Raw genomic sequence first — 24,469 nt, 5'->3', positions numbered from 1 at the left:
AATGTTTTATGGTAGTCTTTTGGAAGGGTTGTTTCCTGTAGCTCTATCCTAGCAGTTGTGTGGTAGTATTTGGTGTCCCCTTGTACCAATGCTTATGTGTTCAAATAAATAAAAATAGCAGTTGAATAACATTGAGAGTTACACTGATAATAGTTGGTAATTAGCAAGTGTCTACATAATGTTTGCTCTTTTTAAACTCCGATATCTTTGTTCATCATGTTTTCGGAAATGAACGTTGCCGATTCTTACGAGTGTATTAAACATGCATTTTTCATAAATATCTTCTCACTTCCTTAGGAAATATCTTCATCTAGTGGAAATATTGAGTAAAACTTCTGTTAAATAAATTAGATATTAAAAAGAGCATGAATGCACCGTGCTTATGATTGTTTTTTCTAAAACAGTTCCAAGAATAAAAAATTTCTATGCTTTACAGATTATTGATAATAATCTTTGATATAATTCAGCTGAAGAGTATCTTTCAGCAAATAATCGTTTCACATATCTTATTTCTTTAGAATTCTTCTCATCAGTATAAACACACAAATAGGTTCATGAATTGTATACTTTAAATTATTTATGAGAGATATATAGATAATTTTATATCCTAACGAAGAATAAATGAATGATAACTGTTAGGAATTAATTATGGACTATTATTACATATATTCTTATTGTATAACTGTTAAGTAACTATATTATGTGTATATTCATATTCCTTTTATTATAAGCTTCCATCTGACCTATTGACTATTATTATAGGACTTACAATTCTTTAAATTTTCCAGTTTTAGTAGTTACAGTCTCTCACACATAGTCACTTTTGGCTTGACCTTGTATAATTGTTATTTTCTGTTTCATGGTATGATGCCATCTGATTTCCTCGTATGTAAACCAAGTATGCCTGAAATATATGCTTCATACAGTGGGAGCTGAAATTTGTGTTCTGAACTTAAACGAACAAGACTAGGCGAGAAGAACCAATACGGACTCAGAATTGACTCTGGGCTGCTCGTACTGGTCAACATGTCATTGGTTTGGCACAGGGTCAAGGTCGTGTAAGCCATGTTTTGATTAGCGATTTGACCACGTGATATATCCAAGAAGTACTGGAAATCTGTTTTGTTCTAGTATGATGATCCTTAGCAGTGCACATCCAAGACCCTAATCCAAAAGTCTTAGGTGTGACTGTGGGTGCTTAACTTTTAAATCACTGGGCTGTAGTTATATGGTTTAGATGTCTGACTGTAATCAGTCCATAATATCGTACAATCATCTTCAAATGATATTTCCGGGTAACTCTCAGATCCGACTTGGTTGAGTCCCATTAATCAAGACTTCTCATTATCAGTCTTCTGTAATTCTACTCACTTAAATTATTTAGATTCAAATATATGATTGTTTTGTTAACTGTGCAGTGAATCTCTAGCAAAACACTTCATTTATTCATTATTATTACACATATTATGATCACATTGGAAGCTAACCTATTTTGCATTCAATATTATTGTAAAACAGTATGAAGTTATCTGAACCGAGTCAGTAAATTGAAGATTCCTTCTTGATACTGACTGACTTTGGCTGAATAACCGTAGAAAACCAGAAAACGTTAGACAACTGTCTCGTCTTAGTATCAGACTTTTTAGGAATTCACGCTTACAACCAAGCTAGGGATTGGGGCGAAGAATTTCGTTGCTCACAGGGTAATGTTATTTGTAAACTGTATTGTTCGCACCTAGGTGTATACATTTCCAGTTGAGGTTTATTCGCCATATTGTATAGTCATCATTCATTCTTATCGGTTATACGTAGATACGTGCAGTATCAAAGTGTCCCATACGAGGACAAGTTAACGGTACTCGATGTGCACTACAATTTAATCTATCTTTGGAGAATGTTGTGTTGATCTATTCTGTTGATGTTAAGGATTCATATTAACTTTGTATTTTATAATTTATTTGCCTAAACATCCAATATTTATGTTATCATTCATCATTATTTTGTTTAATTTATCCTATCTAGGTGTATAGTAGATAAAGTTTTTAGTTTTTACATTTTTATTGTGAAACGATTTATTAATCTAAACCTGTATTATAGTTGCTGAGATTTCGGTTTTCATAGTTAGTGTTGTAATGAACGAGAAGTCAGGCGAGGACAACGGTTTATTATTTCGTACAAAATTATAGAATATCTTCGTAAAATATGAGATCCATACTTTAAATGCTTCATTTGCAAATCAATTGTCCTTTACATTCTGTCTAATTTTTCCAATTTCTATTTCCCTTTCTGTTTTATTCAATTCGATCTTCTTAACCTTCTGCTAGCCATTTAACTTCGGATTGGTGTTACATACTACTTATGTCTGTCAGCATAAGTAGCATACACCACATTGTATTTAAAACATAAAAAGAATTTCTTTTTAATTTCCAATTTAATCAGTTTATTTATCTTATATTTGCACTGCTTTATTTCTTTAGAGTGATATTTTGTCTGAAATTTCTCCCTCTTCCGTACCTTTATGTCCATTTATTTATTGATTAAAATTCTTAGATTTTTAGTTCGGAAAAAGTATGGTCAGGCATTGATACATGTATTCAGCTAGCTGGACGTTTTGGTCTACTTAAAAATGTCCCATATGAACGATTTCTACGAGATGCTAGAAATCATCTTACCAGTATGGTAAGTTTTTAATCTAATTTTCTGGCGCTTTATTTTATAGATGGATTTGATTCAAATCTCGTTATAAATACTTCTCAAAATAACCCTATCCAGTGTTGTCGATATTTACGGTGTCATTGGTATTTGGATCGGTGATATGATAATTTATAACTTTAGTTTCAGAATAGATACCTGGCAGTTTGTCTAAACTAACTAATTATAGTGTTTTATATATATATATATACCCTACGAATTATGTTTTTGTTAGAGATCTGGTATGTTATATTATGACGCACGGTATCCGAGTCTAATACTGATACACAAAAACCCATATCCAAGCTCCAACCGACTACTGAATAAAAAGGAGGAAGTTTATTGATCTAAACCGAATCATGCATATAAGCAATCATATGTATATATCTTGAAAAATAAAATAATTTCTTGCCTACACACTTATTGACTAGAAATTCCCGATTGATACCACATTCCCTTCTCATTTAACGACTTTTGGTTAACTCATTGTATCATATTATATGATATTATTTGAAATAGAACTCGGTAGATTGGTCACTACTTATTTGCTTTCTTTAAATTTTCGCCGTTGAACATAAGGGGAGAATTTTAAAGATTTTTTAAATTTACTCTTGATTATGGACAGGTCGTAACGCAAAAACTATTGAGCATTGCATAAATTATTATACATGAAATTTTATAGTTTATAATCATTTGGTAAAACTTCTTATTCAATAGGAATCAAATGATATCTTACGTATTATGATAGCTGGTGAAGGTATAACTGAAATTATTCCTGGCTTTGAAAAAACGATCTCTGATTTAAGTGTTTTTACTCGACATCCAATAACTAATATAAAAACTAAATGGTTATTAAAAAGAAGAAAGCAAGGAAAATATGCTGCTCAAGCTGGTTCTGGTCCGAAAGTAACCGAGGGTAATGCTTCACGTGATTTAAAAGATCATTTGCATCCTAGCTTTGTTGATATGGCAACTCGACTTGCTATAAATACACAACGATTTCAAAGTCTATGCCAAATTTCACTTATTCAGTATGGCCGAGTAAGTCTATTATTAATACTAAAATACTGTTGTTTACAAACTGCATATTTGATAAGCTTATTAAATTCAGTGCAAATAGTAATCTAAAATAAAAAATATACATGGTGCATGTTGGATTATTCAAATGAATCGAATATACGTTTCTTTTGTATTGTTTTCATTATATTCGTGTGATAAATTAGTTTATCAATATCAGTTGGCTATGGAAACTAAAAATTTTCATCAAACATTGGAATAGATGCTTCATTTGAGTTACACTCGAAGTGTGAGGGTTAATGATGCTGTTCGGCTATCCAGACCAAAGTAGGTGCATTGAGGTTCAAACCTGTGACTTATTGGCTAAAAGTTCACCAGCCTAACCACTAAGCCATCCACCGTCCAACAGTGGAATAGGTAGTAACATACAGAATACTCCTTCTAAACAATAGTGGAATTATTCAAAATTATTTATTTGTCAGAATAAAAAGTCGCTTATTTTCTTTCCTTGTTATTAACCGGACACCAAAATAATTATGCACCACACAGATAAGAATATAAAGTCGTAAAAACATAGAGGAGGAAAGAGAGTGGTACATGTTTAAACGCAAATAAGGGAGCTGAAATAAATGAAGGAAGATAGTTTATAATAGAAGATATAATTCAGTTAGAGGTACAACTGGAAAGATTTTTTTCCAGTCAAGGGAGTTACTCATGCTTTTATGAAAAATGTAAAAGAAAACTACATTAAGTTCAACATTGGCTCCTATTCTCAGCTATGTTTGATGACTTTTCAAGCCAGTGATTTGCGCTATCTCTCTAATCATATCCATGCTGTCAGATGGGCGGACAGATTTCGGTCCTATTCAGTTTTCGTTCATTCCTCGACACGGCTTCTTAATCTGACCACCTGCTTACTTTTTCCTCTCACTCCCCATCGTTGGTGAATAATGTGAAGTGTGCAAGCCACTGGGATGACACTCCTAAATTATACATTAAACCGAAAGAAATAGTCGTGCGGTTGTGCCATAACCAAATCTTGTAGGATGATTGAATAGTAGTATTTGGAAGATGCTGAAATTCAGAGTTCCCCATACTTTATGATATGGTCGACAATTGGTCATCATACGACACATTTTTTATAAATTATTCTTTATCACTATTTATGTTGTAATATTACTTTTCATTATTTTATCAGTGAGTAGTCTGGTGCATGTTTGACATATTCTTGGTACTACCTGTCGATTACCAACAAATGAATACTGAGTTTTTTCAAGTTCATATTTTCAATACCAATTATTATTTTTCGAGTGATCCCTTGGGAATTTTAATCATTTTTATTTCATTTGTAGGAGATTACAAATGAACAAATGTTATTATGTCAGTTAGCAGATGCTGCAATTGATCTCCTATTAACGTCTATTTGTTTTGGTCGGGCCTCTAGATCAATAAGCATTGGTTTACCTCGTAATGATTATGAGGTGAGTTTAATTTTCATACTTTTAATACAAATGATTAATTGGATAGAATAGAAAAACAGAAGTGCTTAAACTGTGTATTTATTATCATAATTGTGGTTTGTCTTATGATTAGTTGTTCTGTGGTGTGTGTTACTTATGTTGATATAAGTAGCATATAGCGCCAATCAGAAATAGAATGCCTGGCAGTAGAAGGATGAGATCGAAGAGGGAAGAATAGGAACAGAGAGTAATTGGTATGAAAATGAAGGGACAATGAAGTATGAGACAATTACTGAATATTTTGGAAATGAAGTGTAGTTTTTACATCTTATCAAATAACTAATTTTGTGTCAAAATATAATCGGTTGTTCTCACCTGTGTTCTCATTCACAACAGTCCTAGGGCTTTAAAAATTATATATATATATATATATATATATATATATATATATATAGAGAGAGAGAGAGAGAGAGAGTTATTTCATTGACTGTTGGCTGGATGTTTGACAAACTCTCACTCTAGTTGTATTAATACTTTGTTTTAACAGTTTGCTGTCTTTATTAGTCAGACCCCATACATCAATTATCAATTTATATTATTTTTCCATTCTATTCAATCGCTCAATATGATTTTATTCTTTCTACTTTTCTCTCCTCTGTTACAGAAAACTTTGGCACATACGTTTTCTAGACTAGCACTTCAACGTGTTGAACATATTATAGAATATAAGTTTGAAATAGATCGTTACCAACATCGTGTCGCTAGCGAATTACTGACACAGCGTTTCTATCCTGTATCTCATCCACTTGCACGTGTATGGTAAATTGTAATAATTTTTCATCTCTTGTTAATAAATTTATTATTTTCAACTCCCTATAAAAGATTTTTATTCGTGAATTATTATTGAAGGGGTCTTTATGTATTCTACCATTACTAACCTGTCATATATTTGTGAGAATTTGGTATAGACTAAATTATTTCTCTGATTGCGTGTCTTGGTGTTGCGCAATGATTGGAATTGATTGTTCAAGATATTTTACAATGGGCTTTTTGGTAGCTGATAAAAAATCGGACTAATTTCTTTCAACAAGTATGAATAAAGCTGTTTAAGATAACTAACCTCAAAGAAAATGCTATTCATTCAAAGGCTAAAGATGTAGTGGATCATAAAATTTCATATCCATTTAAGATAAATAACTAACATCAAGATACACATATTTTGGAAGGTCCTTCTAGTTTGATTTAAAAAAGCTTCCTATTGGTGTTGGTGACAAGTCATTTACCTTCGCTTTGTAACATTGTTGTAGCAGTCAATATCTTTTCCTTCATTTGATCTAGTAGAATTGATATCAAGGGAAATTAAAAGTTTGGCGTTGATATGTTTAACGGGTGTCAAAACGATAGTAAGTAAAGAAGCTAGCTATAAAATTAAGCACTGTTAAGCAATCAAGAGAGTTGTCGTATATATGTGAACTTGAAGATTTTTCCCTTCGTACATTGAGGTTCGATAATTTTTCATGTGCAAGTGCTAAGTTGTGTGTTTATTCCACTCTCATATTATTTATTTAGTAGCCAACTAATGTCTAACAAATGTGATGTATTACTATTAGAGAGTAAAGTCAAAGTAGTGGTGATTTTGAAAGCCTGTAGTTATACGTTACTGCTTTCAACTAATCAAATATTGCTACAGTCGCCTATCGTTTGACTGTAGTTGATTTTCGCTGGTATTACTTCGTATGGTCTTTATTTGGTAGTATGACTCCGATTACTTCATTTAGTAATAAAATATCCTTTATAAACAAGCAAATTCTATAAAGAAATCGATCGGGCTTAAAGTTTAAGATGGAATAGATTTATCAAAATTTTAACCAACGGCACATGTCTTCCGTGTCATCGATGTAATTGTTCACGTCGATGTCTCATGACATTCGACTGCGAAGTTAAAGATTGTAGCTGGCAGGCAATATCATGATGTCTGGTTCGCACTGTCAACCTTTTTTTCAGTCATTTGTCTGACTACATACTTCATATTTGATGGGTAAACATAATGTGAGTTGGAACCAATGTCTTCTGTCTGATGGAGACTAGGTCCTATTTTACCCGAAAAGATAATCAGAAACACTATGACTGCTATGTCCAGACGACGTTCAATGGTCAGTCGAGGCAAACTATTTTCCAGGCTATTCAGTACGTCACCAATAATCTGAACCATCTCAAACTTAATCATGTTACTAAGTTTTCGGAAAATAATCTCGTTTAATATATATAATACTAAGTGTGTTCTGTGCAATAGGGCGCCCAAAACACATGAGCGTGGGTCAAACAGTAGGCTTCTTAGAATCTGCGATTGCATGAGAGAAGCGTCCGAATTAATGTGCTAACTAAGAATTTCCGAGGTAGTGCAATTAGAGGTAGGTAGGACCAGATGAGCACAAATGGGTGTATTATGTTTGGAATTCGTAATGAACGGGCAACCATGCATAAAGGAGTCATTAGTTCACACAGATACTACAGCATAATAATACCTTAGGTGAGGTGCGAAGATAGCTCCCGTCTTAATCTTATCAGGACTGGTTATTTTCGCACGAGCACGCGTGAATACCAGACGTTTTCGCCTTTTCTGTCGTTCTTCATAGAGTTTCTGCTTTTCTTGTTAATGACTCCATCATAACAAAGAATACGTAGGGGTCAACATAACAAATAACACACTTAAACCCCATAGATTTCCATCCCTGCCTTTTAGTAGCCCTATATCTGACTCCGAATGTCCGGCACTTTAGCCGGGTTGGTGTACACGGGGCGTTCACCTAGAAGAGTTGGAAAACCCTGATTCCAAACCAATGGTGGAAATAGACTACAGTATCCTGGGGGAAAAATGGCGTATGAATCAATCGTTGGTCACCGGCTACCATGGGACTGCATTTCCTTACGATGCTCCGCCGCCTTGTGGATCAGACCTTTAGGTCGAAGGTTCGGGGTGTGGCCCCCCAAGAAAACCAACTGCTTCGGTTTGAACACCCGAGGATTATCACAGCCCCCAAACAAATCAAGTGAGATTTGTGTATCGCATATGTATTTGGTGCCTGCTTGTACCTATATTTATATGTTCAAATACAATAAAATATCTGACTCCAGTTATATCATATGACTAATTGTCATCGAAATATACATATCGTCAATCCTTGTTTGTTACTGTTGAATTAACTCGTGTTAGTGAGTAAGGCATGTAAGTCGACCCGACTTAACTATGCGTAAAACAATATTTATAGTCACAAAAAATAAGTTACAGTCATGTGATAAATAAGATAGGAAGTGCACAAACATACACATATAAAAACAGTCAAGGTTGACAAGTGAGTTATTAGCACGGTTAAAATGTGGCTCAAGTAGGACGAATAGACTGACTTGTTCTTAAACTAGAATAAGCTGTGTGAGCTTGCATAGCACTACAGTCTATAAAATATTAAAAGCAGGAACATGACTTAGAAGTCTGGTCGAAAATTACCGTATGGAACTGCTGTTAACGGCTGTTCCTTGGATATTGCTGTCGCTCTCGCAAGCTGTCAAGATTACTACTAACTCAGTTTCTTTTTTTTCTTGGTATCTGAATAGAAATTATATCACAACTCGATCAATTAGGGAATATCTTTTTCCCGCGTATCCGTTACTGCACTCAAAATCACTTTTCGTAGTCATTCATGTTCTGTTCGTGTAAACAGAAAATCAAGAGCACAGAGGTCTATGGATACTCATGGTTGCATTCTGTACCTATATTCCTGCCAGTTGCATTACTGGGTAATTGGTTGGGCCTTACGGGAAGTCTTTTGATTCCTTAGGGAAGGTAATTGCTCAGATGTATTATTGGTTAAAAGTGATTTTAATGCTTTTTATACGGGTGTCCTTTTATCATCTAGGCCAGCTACGTGCTTAACTCGATCAACTTTGAGAAACAGAGATAACCAATCGTCTAGTGATCTAGTTGCCATAAGTCTGTCTAACTTTGTACACTGCTCAGCAAGCGAACCTTCTATGGATATATTTTTAAGTTATCACTTGGGTACTATAGGAATACTTAAATACTAAATCTAATTGCTCACTTATCAGGCAGATTCAGATAACCATTTTGGGTCGGCTTTATAATCGTATCCAATGTTTGGGGACTTAAGGTTACAGAGTCTGGAATCTGTCAAAAAGATACGGGTGGATTCATCCTTACAAAGTGACCATATAAAATGTCTTCCTTATGAAATATGTTGAGAATCTGGTGGCTGACAACTTTCAAATGTGGAAGGATTAGTAAACGTTCATCACTGACATTGATCTTAATATGCCTATTGACCACTACTGAGTAAATGCAGTCGGGTCGGCATCAAAAACAGCATTAAACGCGAAGGTGCCAACGGCGTTCGGGGTTTGACAACTCGTTTACACATAACACGTCTATAATCTAAACATACCGACCCAGTCTAGCCAAATGTCAGAAATAAAAGGTTTGGAAGATTTATGATTGTAAAGCTATCGATGCGTTTGATCTAAGCTGGCTAGTAGTTGTAAGGTATACGTAGTGCAGCGTACACAGTGGTTATCTGGTGCGAATGAGTGACTGAGTGCTCCAGCTAGTGTGTCCAGTGTAACCAATGCGGTTGCTGTGAACAGGAAAACAAGTAGCCCTGACAAACTACAAAAGCTATTTTTCGGGACGTTATTCCACTTTATTCAAAGCTTGTAAAACAATGACATTTATTTTTGTCCCTGATTTATTCTACAGAACATAAGCTTTCGTTCGAGGTATGATGTTTTGCTATGCCCTATTTTTGTTCCAAAGCTATTGTAATTCAAACATAATATTTTGCACCCTATTTTCTACTCTAATTCCTAGCTTTGGACGTAATTGTATTTTTCCTAATTATCGTGCGTTGTGGTCGGGTTAGTCACTTATTTATTCATGTACCTTTTTACACTAATCTGAACTGAACTCAGGATATCGAAAATAGATCAAGTAGTGTTCCACTTGTCTTGTCTTCTCTCATTAGCGACTTGTCAGCCAATCAGGTTATAGAATAGTTTTCTCCTCTCCACCCCATTTCCAACTCACGCGTACTAGCCTCATGGTTAGGTCGGTCAGCCTATCGCGCCAAGGTCTTAATGTGGATTAGATAAGTATCCTCGGTACCAAGAGCGGGTAGACAGACTAAAGAACATAACAACACTTAGCAGCAATTTCAAAGACTCACATATCTATTTATTTTGGGGATTTGTTTGCCGCAACATCCGTATACGCGAAAGACCGTGAATGAGGAAAACGTGAAGCGGACTAATGTCAAGTTAGAAAACAGTTTTATAGGAAACGTCCAGGTACGAAATTTTTAAAATCAAATTTTCGTTCGTTGGCATTTTAGAAAAAGGCGTGTTACTCAACAGCAAGGGCGAAGGATCTTTTAAAATATATAGTCAACTTCAGAAAATGATTTGCAGTGTAGATTACTGACGTAGATGATTTGTGTCGAGTGATTTGGAGCTCACTCGAGTTAGATGGGAACAGTATGACTTTAAAGTCCCGCCTCGCCATCAACACTTAATGTGGATTGTCTTTTCGTCGTATCAGGGTACTATTGCTGCTTTAACACCGTATAACACAAATGACGTTATTACAGAAATATATTAGTGAAAGTAGACACAACCAATTGTGTGGGCCAGTCTGTAGAGCACGATTATTAGGTGTGCATCAGCTTCCCTCGGCGTTGGCGGGGATCAATGAACTGTTCGACACTTAGTGACTTGGATAGTGTCCAGTGACGTTTCACTGACCCTACATTTGTATTAATTGTTAAGTAGTCCAAATAATATCGGTTCACACACCTAAAACATATTCTCTGTTCAAGTATTTTAACACCGGTATCACAAAATATAAGTTGATCACTACTAATTGATGTTTAGACTTCTCCATTTGTAAAAATATAAAGAAGTCATGACGCGAGCTGTTCAAATTACAGTGGACATGAAACTTATTTATTGAAAGCTCATGTTTGTACTCCTAGCTATTCTGCAATTTAAAAGTCGCGTATCTTAGTACAAAATTAATAATTCTTCAGAACTTGTTTTGTTATTCAAAGGTTGTTTGTTTAAATAATCTAATCAGGCTCAATGTCATAGTGATTTGTCGCCTGTCTACTTTTAGATAGTCATTATGGACTCCTCTGACCTACATCTTGCAATTGATTATGTTGGATCATGTGGTATCGTTTTGACACCTGAACAAAAGGCGACGCTTAATACAACACTGACTATTTTGAGGCACGAAAACAAGTTCTCGTATGTGTCGTTTTGGGGTATAATTCGAGGAATCAATGGAGACTATTTCATTGCTCAAGGAATAGGCAAAGATGTATTAAAAGAAAAAACAAATCTGTACAGGTATATAGACAGTAATTTAGGTAACCGCTTTACTTTAGTAAAGATTGCACAACATGGGGGTTGTTACCAGTACCAGGGAAACAAGATATAGAAAAAAGTAAACTTTTCAAAATGAGACTAACAGGTGATCCTTCACATGAAGCTGAATACGTTGAAGTGAAACAAATGCCAGGAGAAGGTGATGAGCTTGTCGAGACTGAAGAACTTGTAATCTCTGTTTGATTAACGATTGGTATATGAATTAGATAACCATGAAAGAAGAAGATAGACTTGCTGCTATTATTTACCGCATGGAAGAGGAGGTTGTTATCGTTCCACGTGGTGCATTTATACGAATGTACAACGGACAAGTTGTGAGAAATAAATCTTTTGAAGGTAAATGGATGCAATTACTCATACAAACATAGGTTTAACTTGTGCTGAGGCTTCAAAGCTATTATCATACTTCCATTGTCGGCCTCCTGTAAATATGTCTAACAAACCATTAGCCGAAAGAGCAAAGCTGGATAAAGCCATCGATTTTTTAGATACTATTGAGGATGATAATCCTGAAGGTGAGATTCTTTTATTAAGACTAGATATTTCTCTACATTCACTTTTGGATGTGAGCAAGGAAATCTTCCGGAGATTTTAACATTTAATTCGTAATCTAGTGGAATAATGGCAGTTATTTGGTACTCATTAGCTGGTGATCATGAGATTACTTTTCATAGGTTGATAATAAACAATATTCTCCTTTTCGCGTCCATTTGGACGAAAACTTTTAATCCATTAAATATCCACATTATAATTCATACTTAGAAAGGCCTATTAGCTGCATATATGTTTTGGACTGTAAACTAGTATCCCCGCCCATGTAAAGCCACGACTTCAGTGTTCAAAGCGTGGTATACAATTTAGCAAAGTGCATGGTCAGTGAGACAAAGGCTTGTGCACAAACCTCTTGATTGTCAAGTTTAGTTTTTGATTGTTTTTTATCACCCAGAGAAAATTTGGATTTCAAAACGTTCATTTTTCAACGGTTAATGGGATCTTTAACTAGTGAATAGTGGTGAGCAAAGTAAAGACATTAGGTTGAATTCCCATCTAGAGACTTGTCTTTCGACAGAAACTGGGGGACATGAATGCCAGAAAGCAAGACGCAGTCTCCTAAGTGCGCCAAGCAACTAAACAATAGTTTCTTGGATGCATTTTTATCCTTATTAACCCAAGATGTCGCATCGCAACTGATCTATGTTAACGCTTATTCTGATCATAGTCAGTCATATGCAACACAGAACCTGACATATATGTATATCGATCCGAATTGTCACACCCTATTAGCAGTGAGACGAAATTGTTAGGGTTATTCCCAGAGTTGTAACAGTATCAATAATAATAGAGAAGACTGGGGGTCGGAGATATAACTCGGGGAAATATAAACTAGTAAAATAAAAGAATTCATAAAATCATTCGGTCTTGGGTTCTAAGAGGAAACAAAGATTGAACCTGTGCAGTTGTGGATGATTTTGAGCCATGTCACTTAGTTACTAGCTGTTGGTTAACATAATCAAGAGGACCCTAAGCAGATAGTCTGTGCTTTTGATGGAGTTTTGTTCTCTAAGCTGGATGGTTTAGTCGTGGAGCTTTCATCGTTCTTCTAAACGACATCATCAGCACAAACTTCAGGTAGACCATCCTCCTGGGCTACAAATCTTCACCATCTCAGATACTCTGTGCATACCTAGATTCGAATCAAAGTATTATGATGCCTTTAAAGCACCACTTATCCTAAATGTCTTGTCAACCCTCGTGTGTGATAAGCGAAATCTGGGAAAGAATGTATTAAGATATTTAGACTTTGACAGTATGTCTGCCAACCCAAGGTCGGATTTACTAAGAGCCTTTCTAATTTACTTCAACCAATGAATTTACAACATGTGCTCCAAGAAAAAAAACATGTAGGGTATTTCTAAGTAGTGACAGATAGCTTCGAAGCATCACTTGTGTATGGTGGAGCCAGTGACTAGTCAGACATAAAATACTAGGTAAAGATGAAGGATCAGTTGACGGTGATGTGTATCTTCATCACTAACTGACCGGACTAGAACATGTACTGAGTATCCACCTACCATATCCTTCAATGCCCAACGCTAATCGGCTGAAATTGGAAGAAAGCTAAAGACAATCAAATGAAGATCGTACATCCGTGTATTAGGTCACAACTGCTGATATAAGCTTTGTGGATAGGTACAGGTTTCCTGGTTGGGACCACTGACATAAATGTGTCCAACAGTTGGACAACTTATATAACATGCTTCGAGGTCGGATACTATGGCGCTGACGTGTTCGTATTCCATCTTCTCTTAAACTATGATCATTTCATGTTTTTAGTCCGTCAAGTAAAAGTAACTGGCTTTAGTTCCTTTATTTCTATATTAGCTAATCCCCTCAACTGTTTCTAGGTGTTCTGCCGTGGTGATAACTTTGGCCGATATATATTGTGTAGTGCAGTGAACATTTCGAAAGCTATGTCCAGGAAAATATTGTGTTGTGCAAATATATAAGGTCATGAAACAACAGGCAAAGTTTTGCATATCTGATGAGATAAAGGCATGAATAACCTAAGTTAAAAGAAAAATAAGACTTCGTTAGGTGGTAATTTCTATGATGCTAACGCAACTTCAGACCTATCCAACCGAAAACTAAGATGAAAATGATGATAATGTAACCTTGAGGCAGGTATAATGTTACTTAGGAACTAACCATAACAAGAGTACACTATATACTTACAATACAGCATTGGAAAAAGATTGGAATGAGTCAATTATATGTGCATACAGGATTTAAAAAAACCCTAAAACTTTTGTGATAGATTTGAGAATCTTTTTCACTAGGGCGGTTATTGTCAGGTCAGCTTTTGAAACAGCTGGAAATCTATAAATTACAAGGGATCATCTACACGTACGAGCTACTGACCAGTTGTCAGCCCATAACAGGCGTATTTATGTATATACATTTTAATATACATGCAAATTTTACTTGTCGGGGTCGCGTACTTTACAAGTGAATATTACAATGATTGCTGCTTTTGCACATTTAGACTAAAAATTTTCTATAAACTACCGCTTTACACTTTGAAAAGGTTGTTGGGTGATTCAATTTGAACGTGGAGGCAACCTTGTTCTGGTCAAAAGTCTTTTATGGATTGGATATGTTTTATATCACTTACCAAGTACAAACAAATATGGATCAATTTATGTTGGAACTGGTGAATATAACATTGATCTCCCATTTATGATATAATGCAAAAAGTAGGTGAACTATACAAAGAAGTATAAAGTTCGATGTATTTTACAGAAACATTGAAATATTTGTATACAAATACTTAAAAAAGTTGATTGGAATGAAAAACTAGTTTGTGTATTTGTTTATTTGATTACTCTTAATGTAATTGAAGAAACAACAGGCCGGAAATATCTAACACATCAAAATATCACAGGAATATATTAGAAATACATTTAATGACCAGTAATTACTCTGTTGTTCTGGGTGTGCATGAGAGTTTGTCGATAAATGCTTGTCTATTTCTGCGAATTTCTTCAGCTGATATTCGATTCCCATTATTTATGTCAGTTTGAGCTGTATTTTGGCCAACAAAATTCGATTCATTAGCTAAGAAGAAAATTTTTTTAAAACAATTAGTTTGATAAATTTCAGTAATGCAATGAGACGAAGATTATCAGAACTGTGATATTTTAGCGTAACACGTTTTAGACAGTTTGATCACATATATACCTGTTAAGATATTCATACATGAAAATATTGAAAACCAATTAGGCAAATTGGATAGTAAGAGAAAACAAGGATAATGAGGAAAAGTGTAAAGCTCTACACTGGACAATAAGTCGATAGCATCGAATTAGGCTTCGAGTGGGAATAAACTATTTTTGAATACACAATAACGGTTCGAAATTTGGCATGGTCAAGGCTTAAATAAGCATTATTATACACCCTTTATTATTCCTGCACAGAACTACAAAAGCTTATTTGATATCAGCCCTATGACGCATCTCACCCAAATGCTATAGGATGGAAGATGCTTGTCAGTCAGCTATAACGTAGGTCCAGGCACATATATGCATCGGTCCAAGTTGCCATACCTCAATTAGTACAACAAGATGAACAGCAAATTCATAGTAGTTACTTCAATGGTAGTAATATATAAAATGCATATAAGGATATAATACAGGAAGAAAGAATTAATTCGTGGTCGATTCTGAGCCATATCACCCAGTCTCCAAACATTGGTTACGATAGTCACAAGGACCCCAACCAAGTAGTCTGCATCTACTAACATGGCTTAGAATAGAAGTTAATGGCTTCAAGGACTGATGCCACGTTTTGATTTGGCCGCCCCTAACTTTCTTCCAACCATCCTTAACACTAAGCAGCATTGAGCGTCGCGGTAAACGGAGTGGCCCAACCATCTCAGTCGACGAAGATTTACAACATCGTCAACTGATTTACCGTCATTCCCCATTACCTTGCATCTAACCTAACTATTACTTACCCGGTGATCCCAGCAGACGCCAGCAATATTTCTAAGGCATCTGTGGTCAAATACTAGTAGCTTACGAGTGTCTTCTACTCTTAATGGCCACGTTTCGCTGCCGTAAATTAAAACAGAACGGACTGCCGCGCAGTATACTCGTCCTCTTATTGATAGACGTATATCTCGCCTTCGCCATAGGTGATGTAAGTTGGCAAAAGCCAGGCGGGCTTTTTGAATCCGTGCTGAAAGTCCGTCACATACCAACCCGTTAGCGTTGATCAAACTCCCGAGATAAGTGAAGTTTTAGATGCTTTCGACAACCTCACTCCCTATCTTTAGTTCAAATATTGACACAGGCCAGTCCTGAATCAGCAGCGTTCATTTAGAGGGGGAGAAACGCATCCCAAACATTCTGTCATTGTTGCTCAGTGTTACCAAAAGACTGCATTTTATCAGCGTCTTCATCAAACAGGACTATGTCATCTGCTTATTCCAAGTCGATAAGTGAACCTGCTGGAAGGAGATAAATGCCCGAGAATTCGGTCGACAAGGAAGTTATTTCCATCAGTATGCCTACGATGAAATCGAACACAAACGGACACAACTTGAGGTTGCAAAACTATGTACTTTCATTTAACCATTGGGATTTACAGCCACACACATATGCGTCAGCCAACCTTGCTTGTAGATTACGAATGCTTCTCACTACGTATGTGTCCATCCAAACATGTGAAGTGATAGAGTCAATGGGATGTAGGGCAATCGTTTACATACTGGTTGATTTTTTGATTAGCAATCAGTGGGACTTTTTACACAGCCTAATCCATGTTTGTCAAAAAATTAAGTTCTACATTTAATCAAAAACCTAAATAGTATTTAGATGATTGTCACATCCTATTGAATCGGTAACGAGAATGTTAACAAGTGGTGTGTGACGAACTTGCATCATTAACTGGCCAATGCTTGTGATAAGAAGCCTCTCGAATTCGAGCGTAAAACAATGAATCAAGTCAAAGCATAACCAAATACTTGTTTTCACCAAATAGCCTATTTTTTTCTTTACTATCTGAATACAAAGCAAGTGATTCATAATTCATGAGCAAACTGGATGAAAAGAAGTAAAATATGCAAAACACGTATTTACCAATACAGAAATTATCGCATAAGTTAGTGTAACCTTACTTCAGTTGCTTCTAGTTATAGACTAAGAATACTAAGATAACGCGCTGAAATCCTTTACGTGTTAAGCACAATTGTTGGGACAGTCAGTATAACTATAGGTGCACGTACTGTACAAATGTGACTTGTAGTTTAGTACATAATTACAGATCTGTAAAAAAAATACCACTGCTAAAAATATATAGATAATTTAGCTTACTACAATAGTGATGATGATAATATTAAAATTGACAACAGATTCAAATAACACACCTTGCAAAATACTTACGAGTATTAAGGCTTAAAGCAATCGCTTCCCGTAGTTCCTTGTCAGACGTATCTTCGTACTCCTGCAGCAAAAAAGGTTAGCGAAACAGAGGCTTGGTGAAATCAGGCAATTAAATAAATACAGAGCAATCTATTTTATAATGGGTCCCAAAAAATATCAATTCATGAGAGGTAGCTGCGGCATTAGAACTTTATTTTGATTATTACATAACTGAGATCTACAGACACATTTAATTTACAAACAACTCAGTTGTTCATTACCAAAATGAAGCTATAAGATGTTCGCCTGATTCATGCAACTACAAATAAATGTGTCTGCTTTTAGAATTTTGATCTCCATAATCTAAGATCCTCTAGTTTTGGATACTTTGTACGTCAATTAGTGAGTAGAATTTACTTTAACAGATAACAGTCCTAGATGGAAGGAAAGACACTATCTAACCTGGTGACTTTAAACATTCGACTGTATAAACTGATAAGTCATAACGCTAATAGCTACGGGATGAGATCGTTAAAAGGTTTGTACCAGTACAAGTATCAATGTTTCAAACAGAATTGATCTATATCTTTCGATATGATATGAAAATGGTTAAAACATTGGATAAGAAGACTATGGTGTAAATGTCTTGATAATATTTATAAGAATGATCGCCCTTTTTATTTATTTGACCACATGTGGCAACCCATTAGCGTATGTTGAATAATAAAACTGACAGTATGGGTGTGTTGCGGAATAAAATCAAATGTGCTGATTTTAGAACTAGCATTTTCAAACCAAATTTTTCAAAGAGTGGTGAATACCAGCTTTGTATGTAATCTTATAGGATTTTGAAAACAGTTTACAATAGTTATGTGATTTCATCAATGAACCACACTCACACAAAAATGGTTGTCTTAATATCATTATTTTTTGCCATACTGTAACTTAAAGTAACAAGATTCAGAGATAGCATAGGTTGACCGCGTCGAATGGATTGAGAAAGCACGAAAATGTAAATATAGAAATTATTAATTAGTACACCATTCAATAAATGCATGCACGCCAGCGAATAAAGGTGCAGTTAGTTGGTTCTCGTAAGTAGTCTGTTAATATATTTATTTAACTGTAGTTCTTTAACAATACGCCAATCTGCCCTAAATAAGTGTTGTTATTTGTCTTCGTACAGTTGTAAGTTAAGTCTCATTTGCAGTATTCTCTCTTTTGTGTATTTGATTATCTCCCATCTGACTGCTATGAATTTATTATTACAATATTTATGGTTAAAGTTACTCCTCATAACTTTGTAACTAGAAATGAAGCTGTGAGGGAAACACAAAGGCAATATATGACTATGAGCAGGTTTAAAATGTAAGTTCATGTCGAATTAACATGAAAAAAGTTTACTCACATTTGCTGAAACTCTTAAAGCGAGTTGTAGTTCCTCATCATCATTTTCGGATGATTGCAAGATGCGTTGTAGGGTTTGGTCATCATCATCAATATCTGTATTGCTGACAGCTAAGGCGACATCCACTTCTGTACTTTTATCCGGTTGACTTGTGCTAGTTGTGGAAGATCTAGTCAAGTCGTCTTCAACAACAGGACAAATCTAATGAATTGTAACAAATTTATTAATAAAAATGAGAATATATTTTGGATGCTTTAGTACCAATCTGGATGTGTGGAAAAATTGTCGACTATATGTTTATCTATGAACAAGTGTACTTGAGAGTATAGTACCTTATCGAATCTAAATCGTTTAATGGGACAGTCAGAGACGATGCTACTTACTATTTTTGATTCTAAAGAAAGCCAGACCGTAGTGAATCCAAGTTTTTAAGATCATTAATATAACCACCTAGTTGAAATATAGGCTGAATTTTTGTTGTGTACTCAGGCCGTCCGAGTTTGCTACTGATACGTAAGCTTCCTAAGCGTACTCCCAAGCCAACTACTTGAATGAGAAAGGCAAGCGTGGATAGGTGTTATATCTCTTTCTTTTCTTACGGTTATGACCCAGCTATTCCTATTGCTTAGTATTCTCGGACACCGATTCACTCGACAAGTCCTCAAATCAAAACACGGTTGAACAGGAAGAGATTATATTCCAAATAACAAGGTTAGATGGAAGCAAGAAGCAAGTCAGAAGCACAATAGGGAAAACATCAGTATATTTATAGTTTTTACATAAGAAGATTCCAGAGTATTCTCCAACTATCGACTAGTGCTGAATGGATAAGAATTAGCCAATTAGCGTGCACCAAAGCAATCATGTATTGAGCATGCTTTGATCCAGTCTATGTCCCGCTAACAATAGGAAACTATTGGCCAACTAAATCAAAGATACATATATGTCTCCCTCAGAAAAGTAAGACAGGTTGTCAATCAGTAGTGTATATAGGTTTCCCTGTAAAGTTAAGTCAAATCTTATCCAGTGGTGTGCGCCTGTCAGTGTCACTTATTTATCATTTGACCTGTGTCTGGATGGTTCAGCTCATCACTTTACCTTCCTGCAAAATAATTCTGGCTTTTGGATTCGGCTATAGGAACTGAGGCGATCGATACAGGCCTAGTGGTGAGACGTTTTCACGAGCTTTGTTGTACTTACGGTTTAAGTATTTGCATATATCAGAACTGACAGAATAAAAAGTAGCTAAGTGCCGAAACTGAACTTCAGAAGAGAAAGGTCGAATTGAATAGGGATAGAAAGAGCTTAACAGCAAAACAAACATGAAACGTCGAATGACAGAATAAAAACAAGTGAAATTTCAAATTAAATTGGCGTACGGATAATATTTCGTCGGCTTCACATCGAGGCAAGGTACCAGTGATAATAAATATTGAATTTCCTTCTTCTTTAAGTTGAGCCAAATAAATAGCTAGATATGTTTCAGAAATTAATTTAGGTGCGGAAAGAATTGAGTTGAGGTTGAACCATTGCTTCCCGATTTTCCTTATTGTAAACCAGTGATGCCGGTAGTGACAAATGAAAGCATTCTGACTAGCAGGATTTTCCCTAGCACGTTCTGCTTCCGGACATTGTCGCAAAAAAGGTACAAGTTCTAGAGACCATATCTGCAAAGCTTGGCTAATAACCTATGAATACAAATACAACAAATTTTCACCCATAGCTGAAAATACATTGGATTACGTGTTCACAACACTGGGACTACACTATTTTAAAAGTTAAACTTAAATATGAGTAGCGAACTGACTGAATACAATAAACATGAAGTATACATGCACTAGTGATAACATTAGAAACGTAAGCAGAAGACAAACACTACGAAAATGTGTTCGTATCCAGTGATTTATTACGTCGAACTATGAGGGAACCTTACGGGGTTTTACCACACTGTCAACAAAAAGCAGTACGAAACGTCACTGGCACTGGTTAGCTAAAATTCACTACTCGCAAAACAATCGCCTACCGTTATTAAAAATGAAATATGAAATCCTCAATTACAACTACATTTGTGATTATCAGTGGTGTCCAAGTAAAAGATTTAGAGTTTTGTGTTACTACTGTCTGAACCTCTAGTATCTAGACATTTTCCATCGTATTTGATTAGGGAATGGAAGAAACACGAAACAATAACACTTGTAGACATTAAAAAAACACAACTTAATGGGGCACTACAGGAGTATACACACATCGAAGATGGCTAGTAAGAATAATCTACTCTTATCGGTTGTATGACGGATATGACCACCACGTGTGGACATAATTTAATCGGTAGAAAATTCAACACATACATAAGATAGTTAATTAATGGTAGGTTATACATGAGTTTATCGACTTGTGTTATATCAGTCTTCAGTAATAAGGATGGGAGGTCTACCGACCTATATTAATCCCTGCAGTTTGTAATACTGTGGAGGTCCAATCTCGTTTTCAATATATCAACAGAAGGTGCTGATATTACGTGTTCCGGTAGAAAATGCCAGTAATTCACTACTCAGTGCGAACCGTTACTGAAACAAAAATCAAAGCGTCTCTCCTCTTTCAGATACTTACCTGTACTGAAAAGTAACCACTTTCATCCATATTTTGAAAACAATTAGACATACCGCGACTGCTTCCCAACTGGGATACTTCTTCATCGTCTAACTGTTTGGCAATGTTAGCTAAATCCACTGCTGTAAAATAAGGGCCTTGTAGAAGCGCATTTAGGCAGTGTTGTGCACACAATGATCCATCTTGCTACATAACATTGAGAGGAAGATAATCAGCCCACCTTCTCGTGAAAAATCAGATCCATTTACACCCCCCGCCTGAAGTGACCTGAAGTAACAACCTATACGTCTATACGACAAAACAACAATCACCGTTACCAAGAAAATCACTAGAATCACCAATCCTCCACGTTGCTTCAGTGATCACAGTTTGTTCCTCTGACGATGTTAAGTTTTATTTCAAAGGACGTGACGTCAATCAGTTTTATTCGTTGAATACATGACACAGAATGAAATCGAAGTCTGATTTCTAAGCACTTTCGAAATGGTCTCAAGAGTCACAAATGACTAGAAAAAGAATGTTATCCCAAGTCGATTAAAACTCGACTTACTTCCTGAAGGTATTCGTAGTTATATTCTACTGGGCATGGAACCACGATCAGCGGATGATGTTTAAATTCCTCCACGATAATTTTGAACTATACAGTGTCTAAGCAAAAACACAGTAACTGTATTGTTTATTCACCACGCCCGTATACAGTAACTAGGAGTATTCGAATTAATATACAAAATAAGAATTTCCGGAATGGTGCAATTTAAGGCAGGTAGAACTAAATGAGCTTACACATGAACCATACATTTATTACCCTACCTTAATTAACCCTTCGTAGATTGGAGGAAGTCAGTTCTTTGGTGATTTCTTGTTATAGCAATTTAATCGTAGTTTATCTTGTGTGCGGCCCGTTAATTCCGCACTAAAAGACGGTGTCCACTGTCTTCTCCCGGTCTTTTAATCTTTCAACATCAATAGGATTTATGTTTGTTTTCATGGTCTCGACACTGTATTCCTTGCAGATGTTCACTTGTCATTTCCTCTGCAAAACTGCACGTCGTATGACTTTTCGTTTACTAAATGAGTACAAAGTATGCTATATTTAAGAAGTTTAGTTAGTTTTTCATGATATTGAAGCAGAAAATTATCGATGCATTTTTCTAGCTCTTCTAGATTATTTAAATTCACTGACATGATAGTACTATTTAAAGTTCGAACAAAATTTTCTGCTAGATCGTTAGACTAATGATGTCATGGGGCTGCAAATGGATGACGGCATCCAATATCAGTAGGCTAGCCGTTAAGCGTTTTTCTGTAAAAGAGGTTCCATTATCCGTTCCTAATACACTGACCATACATTCGTAACTAAATATCTTCCTCAGTGCCCTTTGAGTAAAGTGTCTGCCAGGAATGACCGTTGATACCACTTCTGACTATTTATAATGTGAATCGATGATAACTAATCCATAAAGAAGCTTTAAAATGTGCCGCAGTATTGACAGGTAATGGTTCATCCAAAATACCTTCACTTTCGTTGGAAGGCGTGATAGAAAATATGCATGTGGTAAGCTTTTATCTACTTGGTGCTCAATGGCGAAATCCTTCTCACACAACTCTAAATCCCATCTCTGGACTATGGCAGATGATAATCGATGAAAGGACTTAGATGGATGGTAGATAAACTTTGACGCTTGGCAATCAGTTACAGTATCAAATTTTATATCAAACGAGTATTTGTACAGTCTTACTGCCCATATGACGGCTAAAGCCTTTTTTGAATCTGTGAATGTTTTTGTTCTCTTTTGCCTAGTTGTCTCGAAGTAAAAATAACAGGTTTCCCATTATGCTCTGGAACTGCACCTTAGCCACTTGAGATGCATCTGTAGTCAGGATTGATTTTTTAGTTGCTGAAAACAATCTGGAGAAAATCTTGTCATTTAAAAACTGCAGTGTCCCTCAGTACATCTCGTGTCGTTGTTCTGATACATACACTTTACCAAAACCAAGTAAAAAAGTGAAGGTACTAATAATGTAAAGTCAGGAATGAATCTGTAACAAAACTGAAGTGCACCAATTCATGATGTGGGTGCTGAAATATTCTTAGGTGACCGTGCATGAATCAGTAAAGCTAAGCGACTGGAACCAGGTTTAAAACCCTTGGCATCTAAAGTATAGCCTAGGCATTTGACGGAACTTAGTTGAAGCTGACACTCGGATGGATTTAAAGTAATATTTGAGTCACAACTACGTCTAAGTTACTTTAAAATACATCCATTTTGCAGCTTAATATTTTCAACACGAACTGCGATATCGTCCTGCTACAATTCACCACCATCAAGACTGTTGATAATCTGATTTGCAACCTTCTGAATATCTCAGTGGAAACATTTAGTCCAAATGGTAGTAGATTTTATTTGAGCAACACAAAAGGTGTATAATAGGTAGTTAGTCCATTAGAAATCTCGTCAAATGAAATTCGCAAACAAGCATTTTTAAGGGCAGTTGTAGAAAAATAGTCTGACCCTCGTTAGTCGTATAAAATACCTTTGATAAACGTACTGACAGAAGAATTAATATTTAAACAAATGCGTACATCCATCAATCTTTAGCCTTTTAAGCCAAATATAGATCATAACGACCGAAATGCTAATACTGGGTTTGAACGCAGAACTAACGAACCAAAATTTATTTGGTTAGACCAGATTACGTTCTTCTGTATAGCATACGAAGCGCTTTTGAGTTACTCGTATTAATTTATATCAAAATACAAACTTTTTTCTCAATTTAAATGGTTCTAATCCAAGAAATAATTTTATCGAATGTACAAAATACCTCAAACTTTACAGCCTGTGCTATACAGTGAAGGGTTTCTTTGACACAAATTAGCGTGCTAAACAACAAAAGAAACAGTTAATAAA

At 35.6% G+C, this 24,469-nt stretch overlaps 3 protein-coding genes across 7 annotated transcripts in view; 2 read left to right on the top strand and 1 right to left on the bottom strand.

The window, feature by feature from the left end:
- The window catches only part of ACAD9 (acyl-CoA dehydrogenase), a 41,600-nt gene extending 35,310 nt beyond the window's left edge, over positions 1 to 6,290 (top strand). Inside the window, exons 15-18 of one of the 2 annotated variants that reach the window (XM_051214632.1) lie at positions 2,551 to 2,679; positions 3,409 to 3,732; positions 5,061 to 5,189; positions 5,833 to 6,290. Coding sequence is in view for 1 of the 2 variants with exons in the window: in XM_051214631.1 (XP_051067813.1) it covers positions 3,433 to 3,819 (387 nt within the window). In the remaining variant the exon portion in view is untranslated. Of the gene's footprint in view, positions 1 to 694; positions 5,190 to 5,832 lie in introns of those variants that run through there. The other variant, XM_051214631.1, reaches the window with a different exon arrangement.
- Positions 6,291 to 10,766: 4,476 nt separating this feature from the next.
- RSPH9_1 (Radial spoke head protein 9) lies at positions 10,767 to 14,985 on the top strand. Of its 3 annotated transcripts, none has more exons than XM_051214630.1 (6): positions 10,767 to 11,281; positions 11,322 to 11,582; positions 11,621 to 11,789; positions 11,828 to 11,957; positions 11,990 to 12,136; positions 14,707 to 14,975. In XM_051214630.1, exons 2-6 carry the CDS (start codon positions 11,356 to 11,358, stop codon positions 14,865 to 14,867), a joined length of 834 nt encoding a protein of 277 aa, XP_051067812.1. In that variant the 5' UTR covers positions 10,767 to 11,281; positions 11,322 to 11,355; the 3' UTR covers positions 14,868 to 14,975. The 3 variants fall into 3 exon arrangements, with proteins under 3 accessions (XP_051067812.1, XP_051067811.1, XP_051067810.1); XM_051214629.1 differs by lacking the exon at positions 10,767 to 11,281 and having other exon boundaries at positions 11,318 to 11,582; positions 11,621 to 11,679; positions 11,725 to 11,789; XM_051214628.1 differs by lacking the exon at positions 10,767 to 11,281 and having other exon boundaries at positions 11,318 to 11,582; positions 11,621 to 11,957; positions 14,707 to 14,985.
- ATXN3_1 (Ataxin-3) overlaps positions 14,761 to 24,469 on the bottom strand; it is an 80,240-nt gene continuing 70,531 nt past the window's right edge. Inside the window, exons 9-13 of one of the 2 annotated variants that reach the window (XM_012938182.3) lie at positions 21,561 to 21,746; positions 20,330 to 20,638; positions 18,951 to 19,151; positions 17,564 to 17,624; positions 14,761 to 15,236 (exon numbers count right to left, since the gene is read on the bottom strand). In XM_012938182.3, coding sequence (XP_012793636.2) covers positions 15,097 to 15,236; positions 17,564 to 17,624; positions 18,951 to 19,151; positions 20,330 to 20,638; positions 21,561 to 21,746 — 897 coding nt within the window. In that variant the 3' untranslated portion in view covers positions 14,761 to 15,096. Of the gene's footprint in view, positions 15,360 to 17,563; positions 17,625 to 18,950; positions 19,152 to 20,329; positions 20,639 to 21,560; positions 21,835 to 24,469 lie in introns of those variants that run through there. The other variant, XM_051214627.1, reaches the window with a different exon arrangement.

Source organism: Schistosoma haematobium, chromosome 2, assembly GCF_000699445.3.
Source record: "Schistosoma haematobium chromosome 2, whole genome shotgun sequence".
Classification (NCBI taxonomy): domain Eukaryota; kingdom Metazoa; phylum Platyhelminthes; class Trematoda; order Strigeidida; family Schistosomatidae; genus Schistosoma; species Schistosoma haematobium.
This window is presented reverse-complemented; position numbering and strand designations above follow the sequence as displayed.

Excerpts from the sequence above, each read along its gene's own strand:
- RSPH9_1 (XM_051214630.1), top strand. The coding sequence starts at position 11,356 with ATGGACTCCTCTGACCTACATCTTGCAATTGATTATGTTGGATCATGT. Across the intron at positions 11,790-11,827 it reads TTGTCGAGACTGAAGAACTT|ATAACCATGAAAGAAGAAGA; the intron begins GTAATCTCTGTT and ends TATATGAATTAG. Across the intron at positions 12,137-14,706 it reads TGAGGATGATAATCCTGAAG|GTTGTTGGGTGATTCAATTT; the intron begins GTGAGATTCTTT and ends CACTTTGAAAAG.